This window comes from Colias croceus, chromosome 24, assembly GCF_905220415.1.
Source record: "Colias croceus chromosome 24, ilColCroc2.1".
In the NCBI taxonomy this organism is placed as follows: domain Eukaryota; kingdom Metazoa; phylum Arthropoda; class Insecta; order Lepidoptera; family Pieridae; genus Colias; species Colias croceus.
In genome coordinates, this window is record NC_059560.1 from 3,289,796 (window position 1) to 3,316,771 (window position 26,976).

The 26,976-nt window shown below is 32.9% G+C and overlaps 1 protein-coding gene across 1 annotated transcript in view; it reads right to left on the bottom strand.

Moving 5' to 3' along the window:
* Positions 1-2,100: 2,100 nt before the first annotated feature.
* LOC123702850 (homeobox protein BarH-like 1b) overlaps positions 2,101-26,976 on the bottom strand; it is a 54,087-nt gene continuing 29,211 nt past the window's right edge. Inside the window, exon 2 of the mRNA XM_045650671.1 lies at positions 2,101-4,103. Within this exon, the coding sequence (XP_045506627.1) occupies positions 3,712-4,103 (392 nt within the window). The 3' untranslated portion in view covers positions 2,101-3,711. The remainder of the gene's footprint in view (positions 4,104-26,976) is intronic.

The window sequence follows — 26,976 nt, forward strand, 5'->3', positions numbered from 1 at the left end:
AGTGTTTCAATAAAAACAAGCAGGTTTTCAATTTTTATTCCTTATCCCGTTTCAATTGTTATTGGTAGAGGTCTAAACTGTTATATTCTGTTCTAACTGTTGTGATATTCTTATTTTCATTACCTGCCTGAAAATCAGCACCGCTCGACATGTTTTGTGCAGCATTTGGCTGCGTATTGCCTCCCTTTTGTATATTTTAAATTATGATTATTTATTTAATTTTTAGCAATAAATTATTTTTTACACACATATCGAGGAAATTAGTAAGTTTTAAGTTTAAGTTTGGCACACTTTTGATACAAGCTATTATGCTATAAACAGTAGATACTTGCTGTGCCAAATTATATTCAAATAATGACAGATACATTGATTTCAAGTCTGTTTTGAACTTGCAGGCCATATCGTTTACATATTATATAATTACTAGCTTTCCGCCCGCGTTTTCAAAGAAAAACAAATTTCCGGGATAAAACCTATCCTATGTCCTTTCTCGGGTATCAAAATATCTACACACCAAAGGAGAATGGCGAAACTGGGCCTAACTGTTACAGAAATCATAATATATTTAAAATTCAATATGTTATTTTTAGTAATTCTTGGTAAAATATTTACTTCTGATTCTATGGGAAAACAAATCTTTGAAAAAAAAGATAATGTGTTCACTACCGGCATTGTTATTTAGATTTCTATGACTACCGGTCTTATCAAGCAGAGATTGTCAGTGTTGTCAGGAGTAAAAAAGTCGAATATATCGATTAATACGAATGAATGTCTATATTTTATTTTTAATTTTATTGAATTCAAATGCTTTATAAATCAGAAGCAAAACTTAACTTATTTTTAACACATATCTTAATTTATTTAGATCATTCTATAAAATAAAAACATGTTTTACTTAATCAATAATAATTATAACATTTTTATTAAGGTAGCTGGCCATTAATAAAATGTCAAATTATTAATCATAATTGTGTCAGTGATGGGTGATTTGTTAATGTTTGTTGTTTGACATTTGAGTGAAGTTTTAGGCCCTTCTCCCATTACGATACGCATAGGCGATTCAAGTATCCTGCAAGTCTCGGAGACTAGTCGCCGCGGAGTATCTCACATACATTTTTATGTAGGCTCGCACACTACGCTACTGGTATCCTACACGTCCGCGACTAGTATAGCACTACTCACCGTGTCGGTCGCTTTTGCATCGCGTCTCGACTCTCGCGCGTATCTCTTCGTTAGAAAGATAAAGATACCTACCTAATCATCATGTTGTGGTTCTCGTTCGGCTACAAAAACTCTACAATTTATGTTTCTTTCAATATATGGATGAATCCAGTACTTCTTACTCTTACGTTGGCGTCTTCTATTTCTATAAAAAAGAAAAACTGCAAGAGCTTCTTCGTCACTGGAATTGCTGATTGCTCGACATAACGACGTAACTGTTGTTGCAATAAATAAATGAATTATTATTATTATAACGTCGGTCCACAAAAACGAGGCACAATAATGATGAATTTAGTCATTTTTCAGTCGCATAATATGCGAGCATCGGGTAGCCAGCAAATATCTAAGTAGTATTCTACGCGAGTATCGTATTCTAGAAGTATCGTACCTAATGGCAGAAGGGCTTTAGTAACGTTATATTCAAAATTGATCTTAATCAATATCCCAATATCTCTGCTATCCCATAGAAAAGATCTATAATTATTATATTCATAGAGTCTGTATATTTTTATCTATTTAATCACCCATAAATCATCAGTGTAACGATCAGGCCCAGAGTCCTATGGAAGTTTGTCATTCTCCTTTCATGCAAATTGGTTCAGTATAGTTAAGGCGTGATTGAGTAACAGACAGACAGACAGTTACTTTCGCATTTATAATATTAGTATGGATATAGGTTTATGTTTTGGCCAAATCGGTAATAAGTAATTTTCGTGTGAGCAAAGAAAATTTTCACATCTTTACTATCTGTAGGTACTTTCGTGTTTATGTGTAAGATTATGATTAGGTACTATGATAACTCTATGACGAAATTAAATAATATTTAATATCTAAATATAGGGTATTTTGGAAGGGGTAAAACAAACACACATATAGAACACATACATTTTATTTACACAGAACAATATACAAATAGCGTTGCACACATGTGCGATGTAACTATAGTAGGAACAAGATTAAGTCAATTTTAATTATTTAAACTGATTATCTAACATTTATATTCAATTAGGTACATTATAACAGAATTATTATGCACAAACAAAACTTGCAATTATATTTATTACATTAAATAAATTTCATATCAGCTCTATAAAATTATTAAAAATAAATTCTTCTACGTCAATTTTTACAGAATTCAAGTGATTTACTAAATTTTATTTACAAATTGATAATTGTTTTATTTATTTATCAAATAGACAAAGAATGGAACAAATTCTCGGAACAATAACGGTGCATTTACATCAACGAACATAGAGCTAGAGCTAGAGCAAGAGCATGAAAACTCGAATTCAGTGTTGTTAAGTATCAGAACATTGCATAGAATCTTTTCGAACGTACTTAGAACAACGAAATAATGCTCTACGCCTGTTTACCTACACTAACATAATTTGACATAGTGAGGTTAGAATGGGCATTCGCTCGTTTGATGTAAATACACCGTTAGAATAATATAAACAAAATCTTATTTGTCGTCATCATATGTGTGAAATTAACCATATTTACGTCTTTAACAAAAAATAAACAAAATATTAAATAAATAAACACAAACAATCGATTTAATTATTTTAAAGAAGTATAGAATAGTATTTAAATTAATCGTTCCATTGTCTCTACATATCTATTTGATAAGTAAATGTCTAAGCAAATAATTTTCTTTTCATTTAAAATAAAATTTTAATACAATAATATATCATACATTATTAATTGTTCCTACCATTATTCTGTTATATATTATGACAATCAAATAAATTCATTTATTTAAATTTATAATAATCACGAATGTACTACAACCGTTTATAATAACTTATATCTATTCAAAATCTATTTCTACTCTGTACATAATACTATTTACAAGAAATATGTTAATTATCTCTGGCATAAAAGAAACTTGGTTATTGCACAAATGGTAATAATATCCCGAATGCATTTGTAACATCTACATGATAAGGAAAATAAAGAAACATATTTTTGTTATTTTCTTAATATACAGAATTGTTTATAATAAGCACAATGCAATAATACTTATAGGCACCTATATGCTAATAACAATGTATATGTAAATGGTAACTTCTTGATTTTTTTTCATCTGCAGTAAGTAGAGAAACATCAATGAAACCAAGAAAGCTTTTTTTATCACATACATTCGGGATATTATTATTTTAAATTGATATAATATTAGATAACATAGGGAATTTGTTTGATATTGCATAATCCTTGATGCCAGATGATATAATAAATAAATTAAGTATCTCTCTAATTAAGTACTTAAATAATCAACTATCACATTTATTTTATACTTATTTGTACAGCGCTCTAAATATTTACAGATTAAATAAAAACATCGATACCACTAGTTCGAAGCACTCAAGTTCTATCGATTATAATCGATTTAAATATAACGAAAAGCACTGTTCGATTATTCGAATTGTCTTAAAAATCGAGTAGACGTCTATCGTAGACGTCAGGCGCGACGGATCGCGCCGACTCGTTTCATTTTCCCGCGTTCACGACTAAATTCGTAGCTGCCTCCTCACTTGCGCCTATGCTCATAGCTTTCTTCTTCAAGATGCCCAAGTCTGTGACATTTTCAAGGAAACTCTTGTGTGCGGAGAGCACCTTGGCGCTTTCTACGTCTTTTTTTAGTTCTTCCATGTCGCGTTTCAATTTTGCTCGTCGGTTTTGAAACCATGTGATGACTTGAGCGTTTGAGAGGCCGAGGGAGCTAGCGATCTCGTCTCTGTCGGCTGGAGAGAGATACTTCTGGTAGAGGAATCTCTTTTCAAGCTCAAAGATCTGGTGGTTTGTGAACGCCGTTCTGGACTTTCTTTTCTTCTTCGGTTGTGGCCGCGAGTTGAACAGGTTGAGGTGATTTGACTGACCATCTGGAACAATAGAAAATTAAATATTAATATTATAATTGTTTACTCTTAGTAGGTACAGCAAGGCGTTTCCAGAAATAGGTACGCAATAAGGAAAACTAGTAATAACTTATTTTTGAGAGGAACAATGATGTTCTAGTCTAGTTTTTACATATCGACAGGAAATCCCATCATTCCTAATCGTCCATTAAAATAATTTATCAATGGAAATGGCCGGTAACCACGTACGCCATTACAAATTGAGTTAATTCTCAAACAATTTGCTTTGTAATGACAAAACACAATGAAAAAACAACATTGCTTTTTACAAGCCGTCACGAAAGTGTGATATGAGCGCCGTGCGTATCGATTAACGACTTGAGCGTCTATTGATTAAACAGCTCTACGTTACGAGATGTCATCGATATCGATTACACGCTGTGTACGACAAGTTCCAACTGCTTCCATAATAAACGTTTAATGTATTGGAAACAAGTCGAAAAAATCGCTAGAACATAAGAACGTCTTTAGTGTACAATGTACATGCACGTGACGGAATTCGAAATTGAATTAAAATTTAGTCGTGATAGAAATAGTGAGGTCGTTAAATGCATGGTATTTAAATTTTTAGGATCACTTTTTGTGATGCTCAATTTAAGTAGGTAGGTACTTATAAATGTCATGGTAGATACAAAAGTAAAAACAATCAATTATGTAGTTTTAAACTTTTCTTAGATCTGCAGATTCTGGTTAAACCTTAATCGTTAATTACTCGGTAATCACTTTAATCGTTAGTTACCGAATTAACAAGTAAATTCATTAACACCTAACAAATTAAAAAAATAAGGTCTAATTTACAACGTTTTCAACGTGTGTCTATCCCCTATTCAACTTGACCTTACACAGATAAAAAATATTTCCACAAATGCAATCAGCATGACATTAGAAATGGCGCGAAATAATCTCGATGGTCGTGTCACTGCGACATAAAGTCAGGTGCACACAGGCAAACCGTGACTGATTAAGAATTTTTTACACTGCTATACTTAGCGATGTCTTTGAATTTTGCCTCTTTTTTGGCACTTTGGGTGTTTTATTCAATCCTAATTGAGGTTCGGATTCGTTAAGGATGCGATTAGGTCGTGATTAATACTCGATGTGCCGGCGGTATTTCGCTGCGATTTAAAATAAATTGTTCTCTTTATTTCGATTTCTTTGAAATTGGACGTGACGGTGACTGAATGGAATCCCGCCTAATGTGTTTTGAAAGGATGTATGTTTGTAACAAACGATGTTAGATTAAAACACAAAACACCTTTTCATGTTATAAACAATGAAGCGCAGATTATCATTTTTTCTTATTCTTATACCTACATCTTTTACATAACCAGCTAAGCAAGTTTTTACAAACATGTATGTTTTCATAAAAATGTTTCAACCTAATGCTTTTATGTTGGTAAAGAAATGAAAGGAAATGTCGAATGACTCACTTCGCGAATATTACTTAGCCGCTAAATTGCACTAAATACGGTTCAAAGAAATTGTACATTAGCACCTTTAGAACATTTATACAATGAGATAGGCAGTTTAAGTTAACGACAGCGATGTTAAACTGTAAAGGTTTTATTAATATGTGCGGTGAACCGCGCCATACCAACGATATGAGTGCAGAGTGACGCTTCAAGAATGTTGTCATTAAAATATTTCTTAAAATATTGTCATGTTTACATTTATTTATCTGTAAATTATGACAGTTGGGGAAACAAAATAGGTACATTATACCTAATAGGTACAACTGCAGAAATATTTTCTTATCGACATAACATTCCTTAATCATTTACATTTAAAACAATCGTGTTATGCTTTAATCCGTAAAGCATTAGTATGTTAATTAGAAAAACCATTCTAGAACTTTAAACAATTTCAGAGCGAAACAAAATTGGACAGATAACATTTAGAAATAGGGCAACACAACGGATATACAGATAATTATTACCTATTCGTTTGTTTCCGGTACATTACTTTGATGTTGGAAAATTACATGCATACTTATCCGGAGAACAAAGCAAATTTTAAAGGACTTTAAAAAAATCTTTATGGGTGATGTTTTCTTCTTCAAACTGTCAATGTTTTTTCACAGCCAGTGCTTGCTATTGAAAATTAAAAAAAATACAGATAATACAATGTTCGCACTGATTAATTTTTTAATAGGATACTTCGAACGGAATGCCCGTATGTCATTGTGTGCTCGTTAAAATGTAGCGATAGCTGGGCGTATTTTTATGATACATTTTATGACAGAAGAGTTACATTTTAGCGGTGCGGGCTGTTTATTACAGTGCCATAGACTCAAATAATGTTTTAGTGTCTGATAACGAGTCGAACGCTTTCTATACGTGTAACTATAGCAACGAATTAAGGTCTTTGTTTATTTGGAAAGTGTTTTAATTAAAGTTTTATAGCGCGAGGATGGCAACATCAAAGACTTAACTTTTGAGGAGTCAAATGACAGCTATACATGCAACATTTATGCCTAATGGGAACACCACTGAATATTATTTGGGAAATAATGGATTGTAGAACGGGAAATGTTATGTTCACTTTTTTGTTATTAAAGAAATTTATAATATTCATAGTGTTTTTTTTTGTAATTTTCCGTCTAAATGAGAATAAAGATACCTAAACTGATTTGGATATAAATAGTGTCTTTGCATTTTTTTCAATTCTAAAGCTCCGAAATGACCTAGTGATTTAACAGGAATTAGACTCCATAAAAATATTAAAGTTCAAAAATAACAAATATAGGTCTACCAGAATCTGATGGCATATTTATATTTAAGAAATAAAAGATTTTCATGTGGCAACTTATTTGACAACTATCAAATTGGTTGTCAAATTATTTGTCTTTTTTGCAGTTGATGAATAATTTTTAGGATTTTGTCTAAAAAATCTTCGAAAATGTCGAAAAAGCCGCTGTGATCACAAGCAAGAGGTGTTGTTTATAATGTGTATAGAAAAACATTCGATGATAAAGGGTCAAACACATCACAATTTTCAATTTAGAAGATTTTATTGGTAAATTGGACTTACCCGCTTTGATACTTTCAATTAAAAAATATTAAATGTAGGTAACTATAATATTGTTTATTGATTGGAATATAATTTTATGGAAACTTATTACAGGAGTTTCCAATACGGCTATTCGTCAAGTCCAAGCTGTCCAAGTCAATTTTATAATGTGTGTATCTGTTAATACTTACGAAAATAAACATAGTTTTATTTTATTTTTGTTTTATTTTATAAAAAATTATAAGCAGTTTTGATCTACATTATCATTATATCGATATTTTCACATGGCATACTGGTAATGAATATACAAATATAGGTATGTGTAAATAATAATAATATGTATTACCTGTATAAAAGTAATATGTAGGTATAATTGTATATTAGGTATTTATGTAAGTATGTACCTACATAATATTAAGTGGATATCTCATTATTAAGTACAGTATTGCAGTCCACTTAAATGATATTGAGGACAAAATAAAAAATAAGCAGTATCAAGATCGTTCAGTCCATTTTCCCTAGGGTTGCACACTCAAAATTTTGATTTCCCTAATTGCCATCAGATTCTGGTTTACCTATACATATCTCTACGTGATCGAAGCTACGGTCCATATGAAAAGCAGGAAAATTTACATACATATTAGAACAAGTAAATGCACGTAGACATTGCTATTGAACCAAGGGTCAAAGCTAACGAGGACAAATTGAATATCCTGTCTTGTTACTGACATGAGATTTACGCGAAATAAATGGTTGTTTAAATGGACAAGATAACATTGGAACACCTTGTTTGTTTTATTTCTTTGAATGAAAACAATTTCGGTAGGTAAGACGATATCGTCCCAGTTAATTAAAGTCTCCTACTTTCAATATTTTGGTTAAACTTCATTTGATACTATTTTACGGATGATTGTCAGAAAAGTATATAATTTTGTAGGCTTTATCAGCTCGAGTTTGATCAGTGACACCTCCTCCTCCTCCTCTTTCAAACAAAAACAAAAAATATGTCTGTTCAAGGAAGATGTGAGCTTTGCATGGAGTTATATTTGAAATTAAATTTTAGCTTTAGTTATAACAGAAGCTACCTGTATTTGAAAATTTTCAATTCATTTTTTAAATCAGCAAAATCTCAAAACATACATTTTACACTCCAAAAAAGCCTACGTAAAAGTACCTACCTACGGTGTAAAACACCACTTTTTTGCACATTCGCGTGACGAGTCCCAAAAATCAGTTTCGTAGTTTCTACGATAAACCGCGTTAAACCGAATTCTATTGAAACGTTAGCGAAAAAAGCGTGACGTGTGCTTCATTGATACTCTTGATTGATTGATTGGTAGATCGGTGGATTGGTAGAAAAGCGTTCGACAGTCACGGACCGGACCGGTCTAGAAATAGATTTTTTACGCGCTACGTGTTACCTACTATTTTGGTATCGTATTGTCCATTTGGAATTTGGTTCTGTGTACGGTCGATTTTATACGTATTAATCATCGTTTTATCGTTTACTTATGTTGCCAGTGAAATGTTCACTTCTTGTTTTGAGCATATTTTTTTCTTGTTTTTTTTTTGAGAATATTTTTTTTAAATAAAAAAGCAATAGATTATAAGATTATCATATATCTATACTGGTACATAAAATCTAGAAGTCGCATAAAAAAGGTAAAATTAAACAACGTTTACTTCGAAGTTCGGATACATGTTTCATTAATAGAATGAAAACGTTTTCTACAATAGCCACATTCAAGGGACAGTGTACACTCATTATCCAAAATTAACCAACACATTATATTTTAGTCTGTATTTTTTTAAACAGCGGTTCACATTAAAAGCGTCGTCTCGGCTGAACGGCTCGTCTCCCACCACGCGCGATTACCACCGTTTGTAGATAGACAGACAGACACACCGACACAATGGCCCGGAACGATTGTGAGCTTCTTAATTAGGGATAAGTATCCGGTTTTTTGGGCAGATGACAGATTTGTTTGTATAAATATTATTGTGAATAATTATATTTTTAGACTGTAAAAACATACGAGTTTGTTTAAGTTAATAATAAGAATGTAGTAGCTAAATAATGAGACATAAAGAAGCTTACTGAGTAGGCTTTAAAACCAGCAACAACAATTTTCTTACATAACATTCGCATTAAACTAACACCGTTAGTATCTTTGAATACATATCCAATGTTTGTTTATTTATTTTGCACGTCCAATATTTGCATTTGATTTTGTAATGTATGTGCGGATTTTTCGTAGAACTGGTAACATTAGTTGGCGGCCATTTTATGACATTACGTCATGTTGACGTTTCCGTTTTACCGCGAATAAGCATAATCCTATGATATATAAAATAGCTAGATACGTTACCCGCTCTCTATTTTGGCAAGAAAAAACTCAGCTAAGTGCCCGAGTTTCACTTAGTCACGCACCATTCAGCGTCGTGGCTGGACGTTCTTTTTATATTTTAATCGGCAGTTGTTATTACGAAGTACATGAGTGAGACATGTATTATGTCTCGTGCGTGAGAGTGAAAGAGAGAACAACTGTATTGGTGATAATGCGTTAGTAAGTAGGTATGTATTAATTACGCTGTTTTTTAGTGCAATGATGTTGGCGTATGCCGCGTCTACTAGTATAATAGGTCATTGGCATAATCAAATTCAAGCTTAGGTAATATTTTAATAATTCAATAGGTGTAATTTGCTTATATCAAGAAATAATTGTTATATAATTTGATGATGATCAATTGAACGCGTTATCTCAGAAAATACGTGTAGGTCTAAAGATCCGAAATCTATACTAATATTATAAAGCTGAAGAGTTTGTTTGTTTGAACGCGCTAATCTCGGGAACTACTGGTCCGATTTGAAAAATTATTTCGGTATTAGATAGCCCATTTATCGAGGAAGGTTCCATAGGCTATATATCATCACGCTACGACCAACAGGAGTGGAGCCACGGGGGTGAAACCGCGCGGAGAAGCTAGTAAATCATAAAGTAAATGATCAAGTGTTGGATACTTTATTTATCAAGGGCATATCCCTTATCATATTTAAAAGGTGGAAATTTGTTCTATTTTTTTACTTGCAGAGTTTACAAAATTACCTACCCCAACTTTCAATGTAACCGGTATATCCCATATCGATAAAGCTCCATAGCGATCTGTGACCACATTCTCACGGGACCCAATTCACACAACATTTGGGAGTACAAATCACGTAAACGTCTGGTTTTACGCCCCGTTGACCAGCCACCACAGATTGTTTTTATTCAATCTATTTGTGCACTACCGCACTGTTTTTTATACTGGCAATTCTCTCGATCTGGGAATTCGATTAGAAATGCTGGCCAGTTAGATTCGGTACACTATTGACTTTTTTGTGGTTCGAAAAAAGTGTTCTATGAAAAGTTGGTATAAGAACGGTAATACACTTCAGCTACCTCATTTTACGTGAGATATGCTTTGAATCTTGAAAATATGGACAAGTAAGTGTCGGGAATACACGTAATATTAAACGATTCTATTATTCATTCTGTTAGATTGTAGCCTATCCATGTAGCCTATCCATCCAACACATGTTCTTTGTAATTATTGTTAATTTAAAATATGTAAATGTCTTTAATATCAAGAGCACATGCTGTAAAATGTCAGCAAATAGTGTAGCGTAGGTAATCAATTTATTATGAGCCTGTCTTGTTGAGTAAACTCCAACTAATAATTTGAAACCTACGCAGTACTTATCCTATAGTATTTATCTTCAATTGAAATTATGCGTTGGTGTCACAGACGGTAATTATAAGACGTTAAATTATTCAAACGACTTAATGATTTTAATTGGCCCATTTGTTACGTTTAATATTATTATTTGCCATTAATAATTTTGCACATGATTTAGATTTGTGTGTGTTATCTGGTGTTAGGTTCATCGGTGGAAATAATTTCATACTTATTTCAGGCCGTATCATCTTGCGTTGAAACATCATTTAAAAGTTGTGTCTAAGATATTATGCTTGTTACGATTTAAGCTTTATTGTTTCTACTAAAATGAAAGAATAATGATTTACCACGTATGCACATATATTTTGAACCTAAAGATACATAATCGTACGATTCTGTTTGAAGTTTACCTACACACAGTAGTAAGAGAAAAAACGATTCCAGACATTCTGTCATAAATATGGGCGCCAAAATTCTTATGGAATCCACAGATAAATTATCGGCGCCTACCAAACGAAATTTCAAAATTCCCATTCCAATTTTCAAATTCAAGCATTCCGAGTGTTCGAAAAAAGAACGCGAACAAAAACGGTTTACGCGTAATGTACTACGGCAGTTAGTGCATCGCCCGTGACAGAATAACGACCGATGTTTATCGCATCTGTAACGTTTTAAAGCAGTATTAATTCCTGTGTTGAAACGTGTCAGAGGCCAGAGCTATATAGCTCATATAGCGCTATCCCTTTCTCAAACTGGAATTAATACTGCTCTACCCTGTAACTCTATGAAACGATCTTGACGTTTCTAGTACTAATGAATACTTTGTTTCGAAAAGAGCTCATGAATATTCGCTGATGCTACTTAGCACTTGCTTTATAAGCATCGCTTATTAGTATTCCAATTGGGAGATTAAAATGCAGTACATTAGCAACGAATTAAAGTTGGATGATTTAAATTGCAAAATCTTCATCTTTCTTTCAAATGAGATTATGACTTTTACGTAGGTGGAAGAAAAAATCCGTGACGGCATAATTAGGAATCTTATTAATTAAGCATTTTTCTAAGAAGTTAAGAAGTGTATTTTGTAATCAAAGACTTAATTATAAAACCAGGATTATTGATGACCTTAGAAAATATGCCAATATGTAAAGTAGCTAAAGAACACATTTATCTGACCCTCAGATCAAAATGACAACCACGGATTGCTTCAAGACAAATTTATGCATACACCCTGTAGTTCTTTTAACCTCCTCAAGAAAGTAACTAGCGTCTCAAATATCTTACTCAGACCAGTAAGGACAGATCCAAATTACCGAGCGCTACACCAAATTGATTACCGGTGCTTTGAAGTCAGCTGATAATTTTTTTACAGCCTCTTCAAGCCCAAGTAGTCAAAACAAACCATTTGAATCCCTTTTAAGAGCACTTGAGGTTTATGTTTTATTTACTACTTCAGGATCGACTTAAATACCGACTTTGAATGTTTTAAAACAACCGTTCGTCAATCTGTGACATTGGTAATGAGGGTTGTAAAACAAATAATTTTGTATGAAGATGGTGTCTGAATCGTGTTAAGACGTTTGTAGAATAAACAGTGTTTGAAGTGTTTTATTGTGTCTGAATGGATGTGATAAATGATAATAGTCGAAGAATAAATTTTATATGTACTTTATTTTTCTTGTAGGTAACTTTGACACTGGCCTATTTCTTGTAAACAAAATATGCTACTAAACATGGACACTGGACAGTGGACAGTTACCCCATGTCGATATATCTATTCCATGTAAATACTATTTAAATAATACAATATATCTACCTATACCATGTAAAACAATACCTCGTATTTTTGCAAGAAGGATAATCTGATTTCTAACTTGGAAAATCAGGTTGTTTAGACATTATACTCAAAGAGAATAAAGTTAACCCTTAATTTGGCACAGATAAAAATATTCAAAATATATGAATTTAACAATTTTGTGGTTTCAGGAGTATGTCATAAAGTTCTCGAAAAATGAAAAAAAAAATCTACCATAGCCCACTCCTGGGAAAACTGGTGTCCGTCACAGCGGACACTGCCAAATTACGGAAAATAAAAACCACGGTTATTTTTATGTTTTTTTACTAAAGAAAAATACAGAAATGAACATTTTAGAACTATTTGATACCGAAGTACAGTTTATTTTGTATGAAAATTAAAAAAAAAAAACAATTCAAGTATATTTTGTATGAAAATTTAAAAAATGTCTCTAAATTCTTCTGTTACTTGAATTGACTTGCCGGTTTTTTGAACTGAATATAAGTTGGTCTGCTCTACGATACTAGTAAAAATATCTTGAGAAAAAAAGGTGAAAGAAACTCAAAGGTGAATCATCTTCTGGCATGTCTATGTAATCATCCTCCTCACCTTCTTCTATTGTCGCTTGGTCACGGAATTGAGTTACTCTCCAATAAATTGTAAGTCAGCTGAATGTTTTTGTTTTTTTTGGTCTTTTGGCTTTGACTGTGGGTGTTTTCCTAGATCTTAGTTTTCGGGGTGCTAATCAAGAAGCTATTGGTGTTATAGGCGTTGCAGGCAATCAAGGAATAGCAGATAGGGATAGAACATTTTCACAAATGGACTCGCCAATTTCACGCACGAAAGAATCTGGTCATCAGCAGGTCTATCAGAATCTTCGGAGTGTAATTCTTCATCGTCGGATGTATCTATTGTTACGTTAGCAAGGGAAGATGGTGCAGAAGAAAACAGGGGGGTGGAAGAATTAGTACGTGCATCATGCAATTCAGTTTCCGAATCTGATATTTCGCTAGCATCGGAAATAATAATATTATATATTATGAATACAATAATTTTACTTGCGCGATTAGGCTGTTGGTAAAGAAAAAAAATCCAAACTCAGAACCATAACCAAACAATCAGAAGCACACACATTTTGGCGGTGTCCGCCGCAGCGGACGTAGTAATAAAGTGGTACTTTTCTATACAATTAGCAATGTCCGCTGTGACGGACAAAACATTTTGGTTACAAATAAACACCATAAAAATGTAATAAAGTGTGTATGTTTTTGTAAATAATGATTGATATTTTTATTATCTAACAAATAAATATATAATTCAATTTATTTTTCCACAAAAAATAAGAAAAATAATTATAAATTCCTGGAGCAAAACAGGTGGCCGCCTTTTCGCAGACATTTTGCGTCCCAACGGACATATCCAATGTTGTCACAATCATTACTTATTTTTTTACTATTTGTTTATGGTATAAATAAACATTTAATCGATTAGAAATCGATGAACATGAAATAAAAACTTGGCAGGATTTAATTTAAATAAGTGTCCGTCACACCGGACTATACCAAATTAAGGGTTAAGGTTGTGTCTTGGAAGCTCAAATACTGCAGATACCATCAATTATTGACTTTATAGTAATTCAATGATTATAACTTTTTAAAGAATAGAAAAATTCGATCTCGAACCCGCATCCTTTCTCCATCCTTATATTTATAATGCTTTTGAATGCCATATACCTAAAACCAAAAATATCAATTCAATTCAATGATTTTTTACGTTTTGAGAGAAACAAAAATGAACGGAACCGCCTTCTGACTGACTGCACAAAATCAGTAGGCAGTAGCATTGTCACTTATATTTACATGATTATTTAATTCAATCATCTAGATATGACGAAACGGGAGTGAAAATTATTTATTGCCATTATTTTCAAAGCTTGTTGACAACACTCCGATTAAATCATACTTTAGTGAAACAAGAAATATTACAGAAATGCAATAAATTATTGCAAGAATGAAATATGATTAAGATGTGAAAATTATTTTACAGAACTTGTCGTAAAATTCTGTAGGACAACATGTAACACCTGTGTCCCTGTGTGTAATAGGTACACACACATTACAATCTAGTAATTATATAATTATGACGTGTAATGTCATAATTTAAGAAACACGAAAGATTATTTTCGTGTATGAAGAAGAAAAATAGGCGTTTCTATTATATGAATATGTACTAGCTTTCCACCCGCAGCTTCGCCCGAGCTGCAGTCAAAGAAAAACCCGCATAGTTCCCGTTCCCGGGGGATTTCCGGAATAAAACCAATCCTATGTCCTTTCTCGGGTATCAAAATATCTCTATACCAAATTTTATGCAAATTGGTTCAGTAGTTAAGGCGTGATTGAGTAACAGACAGACAGACAGACAGAGTTACTTTCGCATTTATAATATTAGTATGGATTTGGAAAAGTGGATAAATATTATCAGCGCAGAACCACCATTTAAAGATATTTTAAACTAATAACAATTATAATTACTTGTCACGTTTTGTAATAACATTCAGTAGTAAAAAGTCCATAACATTTATCATTTTCAATTTGCAATATGAAGTAATTAAATTTGCAACAATTAGCTGTAGTAATTGCCTCTTTATCAACGCAAATTGGTTCACAACTAACAATGTTCACGGTTTGATAATTATTTATTATTTATTGTTTATGTAACAGCTGCATGTTTACAATTATTTTAATAATAAATAAAAAAACAAGGCATTTTGTAGACAACGAAAGATAGGCACTTATATCATTATGAAAGGTTATCTAAATGGTAATCTAACGTTAATCTAATGTTTATTGCACGCCTCATAAGCGAAGCGTTGAGGTGGGTAGGTACTACTGTCACTTCGCGCAAAACATCTGATTTTTCAAACTTAAAATGTCTTTATGTATCATACATTGCACTTGTAAGATAATACATACACACACATATTAAGAAAAAACACTATTTTTAACATTCATGATATTTTTGATGTCATTTTTGTTATTTAAACTAAGTAGTTAAAAAACAGTTTAAAAAAGTTCTGTCTTGGACGTCCGTGTGTCTGTATGTGCGGAGGATTTTCTTGTTAACACGATAGCGACCGAAATACTTTACTAATCGAGTCTTTTTTTTTTTCTCTTACGCTTGAGTATGCTCAGGAATAGAACCCTTTCATTTTTCAGGGTCTGATTCGATGTGGTTTAATTGTTATTAAATAAACAAAAAAAATATCGACTTTTTTTTTTTATAGTGTACTCAAAATTCACCATTATAAACTCGATTCTTTATACTATAAGCCAAGGTTTAAAAAAATAAGTTGGTAGTCAGTCCCTTAAACTGCGCAGTTTCACATCTAGGTGGGGCCACAAGAAAAATAGCTCAATTATTACGGTACCGCTTTCTTTACTTTTCCAAATGTTTTATTTTATTTCTTTTTTATATTTATAGTCACGTACTCTTTATAAATAATCAATTTTATTGTAAAGGATGAGATTATGAGGCGTGCACTTTTGGATTTTCCAAACTATTTATGTTTTGCACTTCAAAACACTAAAAACATTGATATTAATCGCATTGTTTTTAATTAAAATTTTCGTTTTATTACCTACTATTAACTACACAGAGATTAAGCCATCCCCCAATAAAAAAACAACTTCCCGCCATGTCAACACAGTACACAGATAGCAAATAAATCGTAAATTGGTAGCGGTTTATAAATCACTGGCAGGCAATAATGTGGGCTGAACGTCTCAGGGGATCGGCAGTCGCCCTAGCACAGATTATACCAAACACTTCCCTTTGTCACATAATTGCCTAAATTGTTATTAGCCGGAATAAAGACATATGACTGTAAGCCGCGAATGGTTTTATTTATAGAGAGGATGAAAGATGTCGTTTTAATGGTGTCGTTTCGGTTGCGAGTGATGAAGTGGCTAGCTGATGTGTTTTAATTTAGTTTCCGATAAAAATGTATTTTTATAAAAATGATAGTTACAATTAAGTAAAATTGGGGAGATATTATCTCTAATTTAAAATTACCTTCCTGACAAGTAATTAAATTTCGACAATTATACAAAAAAAGATTCAACAATACAAGCATTTTAAAAATATTCCTATTCTAAAATTTATTTTGAACAGAAAATTACATTTTTATGAACTAAACACACATTATTAATCTATCTTTCACAACCATTATCCATCTTCAACACCTACCTCACTTTTTCCCGCTTAAAACAGTACTAAAACGTTTAAATCTATAACAAATACATCGTCGGCCAATAAAAATATCTGACGTAACATTTGTGTGCGGTCCTCACGAAGTGTTACCATGTGTTTTGAGTGCAACCAAAACATAACGCCCCGTTGACAGATTTAAAGGAATCGCTTCACAAAAAATACGCTTTTATTTAACAATTCATGATCTAAATGAGTTAATGAGCATATTTAACAGTGTCAATAAATAACGGATTGAATGTTTTCTTGAAATGTAAGTGATGTGTGATGTAGGTACCTACCTACATTAATTGCAAGTAACTTTTGTTCTTTATGAACTTATTACAATCACACGTAACACATCATTATATATTATTGTTATGACTATCGACTCAAAAGAAATCATTTTTTAACCGACTTTATTATTTCTTGTAACATAATGATTATCTAAACATTTAAAACAAGACAGGTAAATCGGTTATTTTACGAGACTACCTACATAACATCACCTAGCACCTAAGCACTTCTCGAGTCAATTTTAATTTATGTACGCTCCGCTGTAAAATATTATAGCTACACAAAAACAAATTGCACTGTCTGTGAAACGCATTATGTCACATGTCACGTTGACAGATATATTTAGCGCCGGGGTGGCATCTTGGCCTGTCACTGTGTGGCCTTAGAAAAAAAGTAATGTAATACGTCAAATTACCATTTGGCGGGAAATTTCTGCAACTTTTTTTAAAATTTGGAATGGCAAAAAGGGAGTGATTTTTTTTCAATAAACACCGAAGCAAAAATTAACAATTTGCACGAAAAGCGATAAAATAAAAAAAAAGCAAAAGTTCCCTAATACCGGCCGATATTTCATTCGGCTCTGGGGATTTTGCCGTTAGTTAATTTCGTCCCCCGCCATTTGTTACATGCCTGACTAATTGAGATGTATGTTCACAACTTGATATCAACATTAAGACAATGATCATTTAATGGTTCATTTTCTACGCACGAAATTGATGACTTCTGACTAGTGTGAATGGACAGGCTTTATGAGTAATAAATACTAAGTACATATTTCAAGTATCATATTATTTGATTTATTATGTTTGTAATTTTTTTAATAAAAATTCTAGTGCGAGTATCCGATTTAAATAAAAAGGCGTCAATTTTCCGCGCTTTGGGAAACAGTGGGAAACGATCGATGCGGTGTGACAATATAAACGTCGGCGGAGATTTAGATTTATTCCCCTGCCGCTATTTATCTTCTTTGATTCACGGGGTATCAACGATCGTGATATTAATCTTTCCTTTTTGAATTTACTAGGAGTAAAGTTCAGTAACAATTTTGATGTTTTAAAAAGTTTCGTGCTTATACATTTTTAGATTTCAATCTATGCGTAAATAATAAATAGGTATAATAATAATTCTTCGTCATATTTATAATGCTGTATATTATTTAATATAATCCATACTAATATTATAAATGCGAAAGTAACTCTGTCTGTCTGTCTGTTAGTCAATAACGCCTAAACTACTGAACCAATTTTCATGAAATTTGGTATGGAGATATTTTGATACCCGAGAAAGGACATAGGCTACTTTTTCCCATTATTTGGGAAATCCCACGGGAACGGGAACTATGCGGGTTTTTCTTTGACTGCGCGGGCGAAGCCGCGGGCGGAAACCTAGTATATTTTATATATAATAGCTGGAAAGAGCAGGAAGCGTTTCATTTGTTATTCGGATTTTTAAGAATGTTAGTGTCCAAATTATTTCACAGTATTATCTATCTTCTATTATGACTTATATAAATACTGACTAAACCAACACAGTACCTACAGGCTACATCGTACATACAGAAAGCAAACGATTAGTAATTTTCATTAACATTTGCCTAAACTTAGTCGTTTACATTCAACTGTTAAAATACAAACTTTTCCCATCCGATTACATGAAAGTCACGTATTCCATCCCTTTAGCAAACAAATCGAGGTATCCCGGATTAGGGTGACGATTTAAAAGGATACCGCTACACTCAAGATACGGTACCAATTTATAACAATTACATTCTGTTGGACAGATGCAATTTGAATTTATAGACGGTTTGCATAATCTTGTAGGACTGGATTTGTTTTGGTGACGTGTTTGTGGAATGTTTGTTTACCTATATTTGGTGTTTAGGTGTAAATGCGAGGCTGGGTTAGTGTGTCTGAAATTTTGTGATATGAGTCTTTTATGTAACAGCAAGAACATTCCGTTATCTATACGTATTTTAATTTTAACGTTTTTGATGCAAATAACTGAACAGTTATCTAAGCTAATATGATCTGTAAACTACTTTTAAATTTTTAATAGCAGATAGAAATGTGAATTTCTTTTTAATATGTACCTATATCTATTGGTTAGTGTAGACTGTAGAAGATTATTAAACCTTAAACAATGACGGTATTTCACAATTTCTTTAGTATTTTGTAGGCTTTGCACTGTGGCTCTGTCGTTGATGCGGCTTGATGGAACGCGCAGTGGGGTTTTGGTCGGTAGGAATCCGACACAACCCACGGCCTCTTCCCCGGAGGCAGTGGGTATCTACGCAAGATTTCCCCACTATAAAAAAACAAAAAAAGGCTTAGCACAACTGCTAAGCAATGTTTTCCAAATCCAACCATTTCACAAACAAAACACGATTATCATAGTCCATTTAATTAATCCTTGAAATGAGACAGCCAGTAAAACTCGTACAAGAATTTTCGTTAGCGAACGTTAAGGGCTAGGGAGTTACATAGTAGGGGGTTTGGTTCGGGGCGTATTCCATTTCACGCTCCGTTCGCCTCGGCAACTTGATGTCACCGCATTCCAGCTAGCAAATGGCTCGACAAATGAACTGAGGGTGCTATGGAACACGCCCTAAACGTCATAACTGTCATTTCGAATGTGACGCGAAAAGCGCGGGTAAATTGATTCGATTTTTCTTGGAGCTTTATCTATACATACTATAATACATATTGTATTGTGAAGAACGCTTTGATACACGCTAATTATTATATTGTCACTTATAGTCCTTGATAAGTGTACAAAGTTTGAATTAAATCTGTCCGTCTAAAGCGAGTCAAAATCGAGGCTAAAAGAGCCGATTACATACAAACCTACAAACGGATGAAGGATGAAGCTAATAAAATCGTGTTAATAAAAAATCTGGTAATCTCTGGAACTAGAGAACCGATATTAAAAATCTCTTGAAAATATATGTTATCTGTGAATGTCAATTGTCATAGACTATATTTCGTTTTTCCCGCGTCAACCCGGGCGGAGCCGAGGCGTTAAATAATAGGAGTAATTACTTTACATTGTTACATATCTGTTCGGAGAGCGACTTAATTGTTGTGCGCGAATTAAAGTGTAGGTTACACCGTACACGTGCAATCAAATAAAATTATCACGGAATGATAATAATGTAGACGTGGTATATGTTTATTCCGTTGTAAACAGAATGGAATAATTAAATGTTGGGAAAACGATTTGAAGATGGTTTTGATAGCGTAATGAGAATGTTTTTGCAAAAAATATTTTTATTTTAATCATAAGAAGGTAAGGTACCTATAGAAAGATAGATTATAAAGTCTTTAGTTATTTGAAATGGGCACAAGATGGAAACTAATAGGTAATGTAACAATTTAGATGGAATTATTAAAGCATGATAAGATTTCAAATACATTATAATAATCTTTATTTATGACCGAATTTTAGTTCACTAATCTAAATGTAATAATTTGATTTCTATTTTACATCGTTCTTGTGGGTATTTCGATAACAAAGTAATTTAGATAATCACTAATATTTCTAATGTAATGATTTTCTATAAAATTATCTGATAGATATTTACGTTGTAGGTTTAATTTAACACTTTAATATTCAGAGTATAAAATAATATCTACTTTTTAGTTTTATTTTACGTACCTAATAATATTCAGAGCAATAGAGCCGCATAAATTAAAATATATTATGTAACCTTTAAAAAATACAACAAATTAATTATGTAAATAAAACCAATCGAAAGAATAATAAATAAGTGCAATATAGTTAAGTGGGATGGATGTAAGTATGTAAGTGGGTACATGCATAGCCCATATTATAAGTAGCCTGCTGCCAAAGCATGACTCAAAACAAGGCTCATGATACCTACTTTTTACCAACCTCAGGAGCATACAAATAGCTTTTCAGTAACAAATCGTCCATGATCATTAACTTACATAATATGTCAAGCGGTCACGGTAGACGCATGACGACTGTCTCAATGTGAAATCGATTTTAATCCACAGAGACACATAGTATCTGTGGTAACTATTAAATTCAGTACGCGTGCCTCCCCTTATTATTCCGAGAACTCGTTCATTACAACATCGATTTGTAGTTGCCGATCGTTATCTATTCGATTCGTCGATGCGTCGATACTCAATTATCGGTTCGTTATTGTATGTAAATAAAACGGTTCATATTAACGGAAATGGTCATTAGGTATTGTGAAAATTTATGTATTTATAGTGGATTTTAAATGACGCATTTTTGTTTAATTTTGAAATATTTAAGTTTTTAGTTTGATGACTGGATATGTGTTAATAATTGTAAGTAATTACTGTCAAGGAAACCTTTTACGCTTTTTCTTTAGCTGTAGGTCTGTTAATCTTCACTTAGATAGGTATAGGTAAATTACGTTTTTATATATAACAACAAATTCAAATTACGTTTTACATAAAAACCTAACCTCGATTCCCGTCTCTTTAAAAAAAAGTATTTTTCATCCAGCCAGCTATCTACATACTATTCGAATACTAGGTATCGATTATAATGCGTAGTAATCGATTCGAATTCCCGCAGGGCGCAGTGGCAACACCCGTGACGTGCCTACACTACAGGTGGAAGCTATGACGATTTCAAAGGAACAAGTTACAATTTTCTTTTTATTACTGTCACGCTTCAGTTTTGAATTTTGATGCATTCCGATTGTTTATGTACTTTACAATTCTATGTGACGAGCCATCTATGCTTTAGAAGTTTCGAATATTTGCGTTTTATGTGTGAAAATAAATAAATCGATTCTGTATTAATCGAATGCACATAATTCGAATACGAAATAAAATTGATTATGTAAAGCGCGGGAAAAGAAAACACATAAAACCACGCTAATCACTGAAATAAACGAACTTAAGTGTATTCTTATGTACACTCACTCAAGTGAGAAGCGAGAAACAAAACATCGGGGGAAATGTAAACGGTAGGTGTACGAAAATAATGTGAGGAAATAAGCTTTTGAATCATTCATTTTGAATAATTATATGGGAATGTGTTGCAACCACAGACAAGCTTATTACCAAAAGAATACACAAATACCATAGTATAAAGAGTACGGTTGGGTGATTGTAAAATGCAAATATCTACGCATTGTTATTATGGGTTGAGTTTTTTGTATCTACCTGATTTTGGTTAAATGGAAAACCAGTGAAATCTTATAACTCTATTGTTTTAAGCTTTCATATATTATAGAACGTTATAAGTACTCTTTTATAGAAATGTAATTATTAATATACAGTAGATAGTAAATAAAAAGGAGCAATAAATTACTTGTGATGAAAATATTTTTCAGATTTATCCAATCTTTATTTAGTAAATATCTATTTAATTGTAGGTAGGTACCTACCTATTGGAAAGCACTAGATACTATCGACTATTAAAAAATAGCGTGTGTGCGGAGCACGTGTGTCAGAAGTGAAACTTATACCAAATAAATACCAAAATCGTCATCTTACCGTGACGTGACGGTATTGTCATGACGCAACCTAGAAATTTTACTCTCAACGCGCCTAAAGAAGTTTCACTTTAAAAATAATTATAGCCATGTACCTAGTAGGTATAAAGTTAAACGTTTCTAAACGAATACGCCCTAAACAGTCCAGACTGTAGGCTATTTGAAGATACTAGATTAAATCTAAATGCTGGAGACAATTTATGAGTCTCGTAGTTATAAATCAGGATAATCGGAGTTCAAATCTCACTGGATTTAGCTTCTGTATGTATGTAATTAGTATATCTATACTATGACATTCACACGAAGATTTATTTTGCCTGTAATTGAGGAGTATGATGGTTTTGTTTTTGGAATATCTAGATATCTATGGTCGGAAAGTACTGTTACTTTTTTATTGTGGTTTTGGTCAGATACATTAGAACGATAAAAGATTATTTATATTCGGATGTAACAAAATATAGGTATAGATTTTATTACCTTTCCGCCCGCGGCTTCGCCCGCGTTTTCAAAAACCCGCATAGTTCCTGTTCCCGTGGGATTTCCGAGATAAAACCTATCCTATGTGTTAATCCAAGTTACCCTCTATATGTGTGCTAAATTTCATTATAATCTGTTCAGTAGTATTAGCGTGAAAGAGTAACAAACACACACATACCTACACATCCCCACAAACTTTCGCATTTATAATATTAGTAGGACTATTATAGTAGGATCTACAAAAAGGGTGCACATTTTTTATATACTTATAAGTAGGTACTAAATTAAAATTAAATGGTCATCTGGACAAATAATAACTCTAGTTAATACCAATTTTATAACATTTTCTTCATAATTTTTAATATGAAACGTAAACAATGAAACTTTTTTTTCATCAAAATTATAATAACTCGTTAATTTCAAAACAGATTGTTTTACGCATAAAGAAATCAAAGCACATTTCAAATTGCATTTATCGTTTGCAGATGCCTAGTGAGTTAGTGACATGTGTTAGGTGTGACCAATTCGATCATTTGATTCGATGAGTTTTCAAAGGGTCCAAGCAATGGCCGCCAGTAGAAGTTATTCAAGTATGAAGAATAATAGTTTTTCAGATGTTTTACTTGAAGATAATAAATAGGTTGAAAAATCTGCTTTCTATTAGCACGTATTGGTTTAAATGTTTATCATTTGTTAAATAATTAAAAGAACCTTTAAACTAGAACTCAGATATTTATTTATTCAGCTTCTACCTAAACCAAAAACAGATAAATAATAATTTATTACCGGTTCAGAAGTCAGTTCTGAAATAGAAAGAGCCGGCAAAAAAACTCTGTATTTGCTCTTTAAAATAAACAAAGTTAATTGTTACCACAATTGTTACCAAATAAAGCTTTACAACGAGGTGTCAACACAAATATTATGATTAAGAAATGCAATTTTCCGCTACAGATAACAACTGTATTATTGAAATGACATAAAGTAGCAACCCCAAGATGCGTTTATTTGGCCGACCGCGTGCGGACAATCGCGCCTTTGTGTTGGCAACACTTTGTTATTTTGTCATTTTCCAAACCACTACGTTTGCCGCCCTTTCATTGAGGATATAGTTTAAACTTTATAGTTTATCTTCAGTGTATCGTTAAATTACAGTAGTAAAATGTGATAAATCAATAAAGGCGGTATCAGATTTAATTGATTGATTTTTGCTTATAACTTAATATAATTAATGTTGTTATTATAGAGGATATAGAAGAATCTAAGTTTTTTATTGCGTATATACTTATCTATAAATAATAAATTCCGGATTTTGAACAAAAAACAGTTAATTATAACTAGAAACACATCGTTTTATCGAAAAAACAAAAAAGAACAATTAAGTAGATACCTAAAGCCACACCTAAAGCAAATAATTTGACAACACGAGAAATGAGTGTTTTAATCCGTACGCACAAAGCAAACATTTTTCCAAGACACTAGTTCACAACGGGGACCGGCTATGTCAAATTTAATTTTACAAACTGGCAACTGCGCAATCTGTTGTATTAAGCGCGACGAATCACCCTCCGAAGCATTAGCACAAACATTAGCGGCAGATTAGCCTTTGTTTGTGCCGACTAATTCTAATCTACGAAATTGCGTGTCACCCTTTCCATTGCTGTTTTTGTGCATTGCCCCAAATTGAAATGAACATAAGTACCGATGGATTCAATGCGAATTGTTAGCGTCGATGAACTTTGATCGATTGTTAGTGTGGAAAATTGGATTTGATTGTGTAATAATATTAACGTTAGATTAAACTTTAAAGCGCGCTGCGCGGTACACTATCTGGGCTTATTTTTATATTGAATTTTTTATATTAAGTTGTTTTTTAGTTTTTCCTTATGGCGGAATCACACAGTCCAAAGTGACAAAATTGATCTTCTTATTAGTGTATGAGGTAGTTGCGAAAGAAATTACTTACCTACTAATCCTTTCATTTATTTTTATGCCTTTTTAAACCTAAATGTAAGCCTTAATGTTAAAAATACATTCGGATTTTTATAAGATTTAGCATCGCGTGTTAAAAGCAACGATCGCGTTGGTCACGATATGAGCCTCTTTAGACGACAATAGTAAAATGAAAACAAAGCTGTATTATAGGTACACTTTTTCATCCATTATAAGCAAATTAGTTTGTTAGAAACGCGAAAGGGCTTGGATTGTTTAACCTCTAACGACATCTACCAATATTGTGTGGCTAACCCATGGCTAACCATGATTAGGATATGTACCTACCTACCTTAGCTACCTACCTTCTTTGTAACAACAAAATTTGTCATCATTTGAATTCCATTTAATTATTACTACCTACCTAATACCTATATCTATAATATAAAAATGAATCCCAAAATGTGTTGGTAAGCGCATAACTTGAGAACGGCTGAACCGATTTCGTTAATTCTTTTTTTATTATATTCCTTGAAGTACGAGGATGGTTCTTATGTAGAGAAAACGTAAACATGTACCACGGGCGAAGCCGGGGCGGACAACTAGTTTTAAATAAGTCTTACTATTATCTGTCCTAATGGGTAAAAGGTACCTATGTTTGATTTTTCTAATTATTGATTATAATTTTCCAATATATTTTATACCTACCTACCTATAACGATCTTTACGACCGAATTAATATTTTATTTCCTCAATAAAACTTAAGAGGCTTTTTAAGAATTACCGAGAAGCTTATTAATACATAGTTACACCTAATGCGTCCTTGCAAGTAATTACCAGACAAACGAAACAGCTTGCACCTCCCACTACACAAATCGACTTTTTGTACCTCACCTATACAAATATTAGGCCGGACACACACAGGCGATCAAAAAAAGCACAGATTCAGATAACGAGTCGCTACCGGCACCTACCGGTCAAAGCGACCGCTCGGCCCGCGAAAGAATGGGCGGGGCGCGTCACGCACAAAACAAACTTCCACGACAAGACGGCGACAGAGACGTAAATACCGTCCACACACGCGCCAGCCAGAGACAACAACACACCGGTGTTCGCGAACACGACTAATTTAAAACTGGGTAATAATTGATGGTGAGCTCAAAACAAACAGACATGGCTGACAAAAAACTATGGCGGACGAAATCTTCATTAGCGGAGGGCGCCACGGGATTGTTAATTTAAAAAACGGTGATTCGACATTATACCTACCTACCTACTACGGTAATGAAAAACCTATTTAAAACGAGACAGGAAAAACAAAGCGCGGAATGACAGTGCTAAATTATGGCGTAGTAATGAATGAGATACAAGCGAATTGTGACCGTTAAAATTAAATTACTTAGCGGTAGCTTTGGTTGGGTAATTAATGGCGTAATAAATTCGGTTCAATCAAGTGGGGAATTAAATAAGCTCCAGTGAAGCGATTGATGCAAATACACAAATGTATTTGATTTAGCACGGAGGTAATTCGCAATTTGCGATAGTACGAGTGTTCCTGCATTACCTGGAAGCTTTACCAGTAGCAATCGTGTACATCTATCTTTAAATTGTGCACCTACTGTGTTTTGTGTTAATAATTAGTAGGCAGGTAACCTTTTTATGCAACAGCGTTAGACGTTAGTACGTACATAAATTGTTCTTACCGCAAAGCCTTCAAAGACTCAGTTTAAAAGGGATATCACAATTTTCTAGGTTCTTAAGCCTAATTATTAGAAGAATAATGTATAAATTGGTATATACCTAATAGCTTTAGCTATTAGGAGTGATCAGAGTGATCTTCATTCACGCGGAAACGAGAACATCTA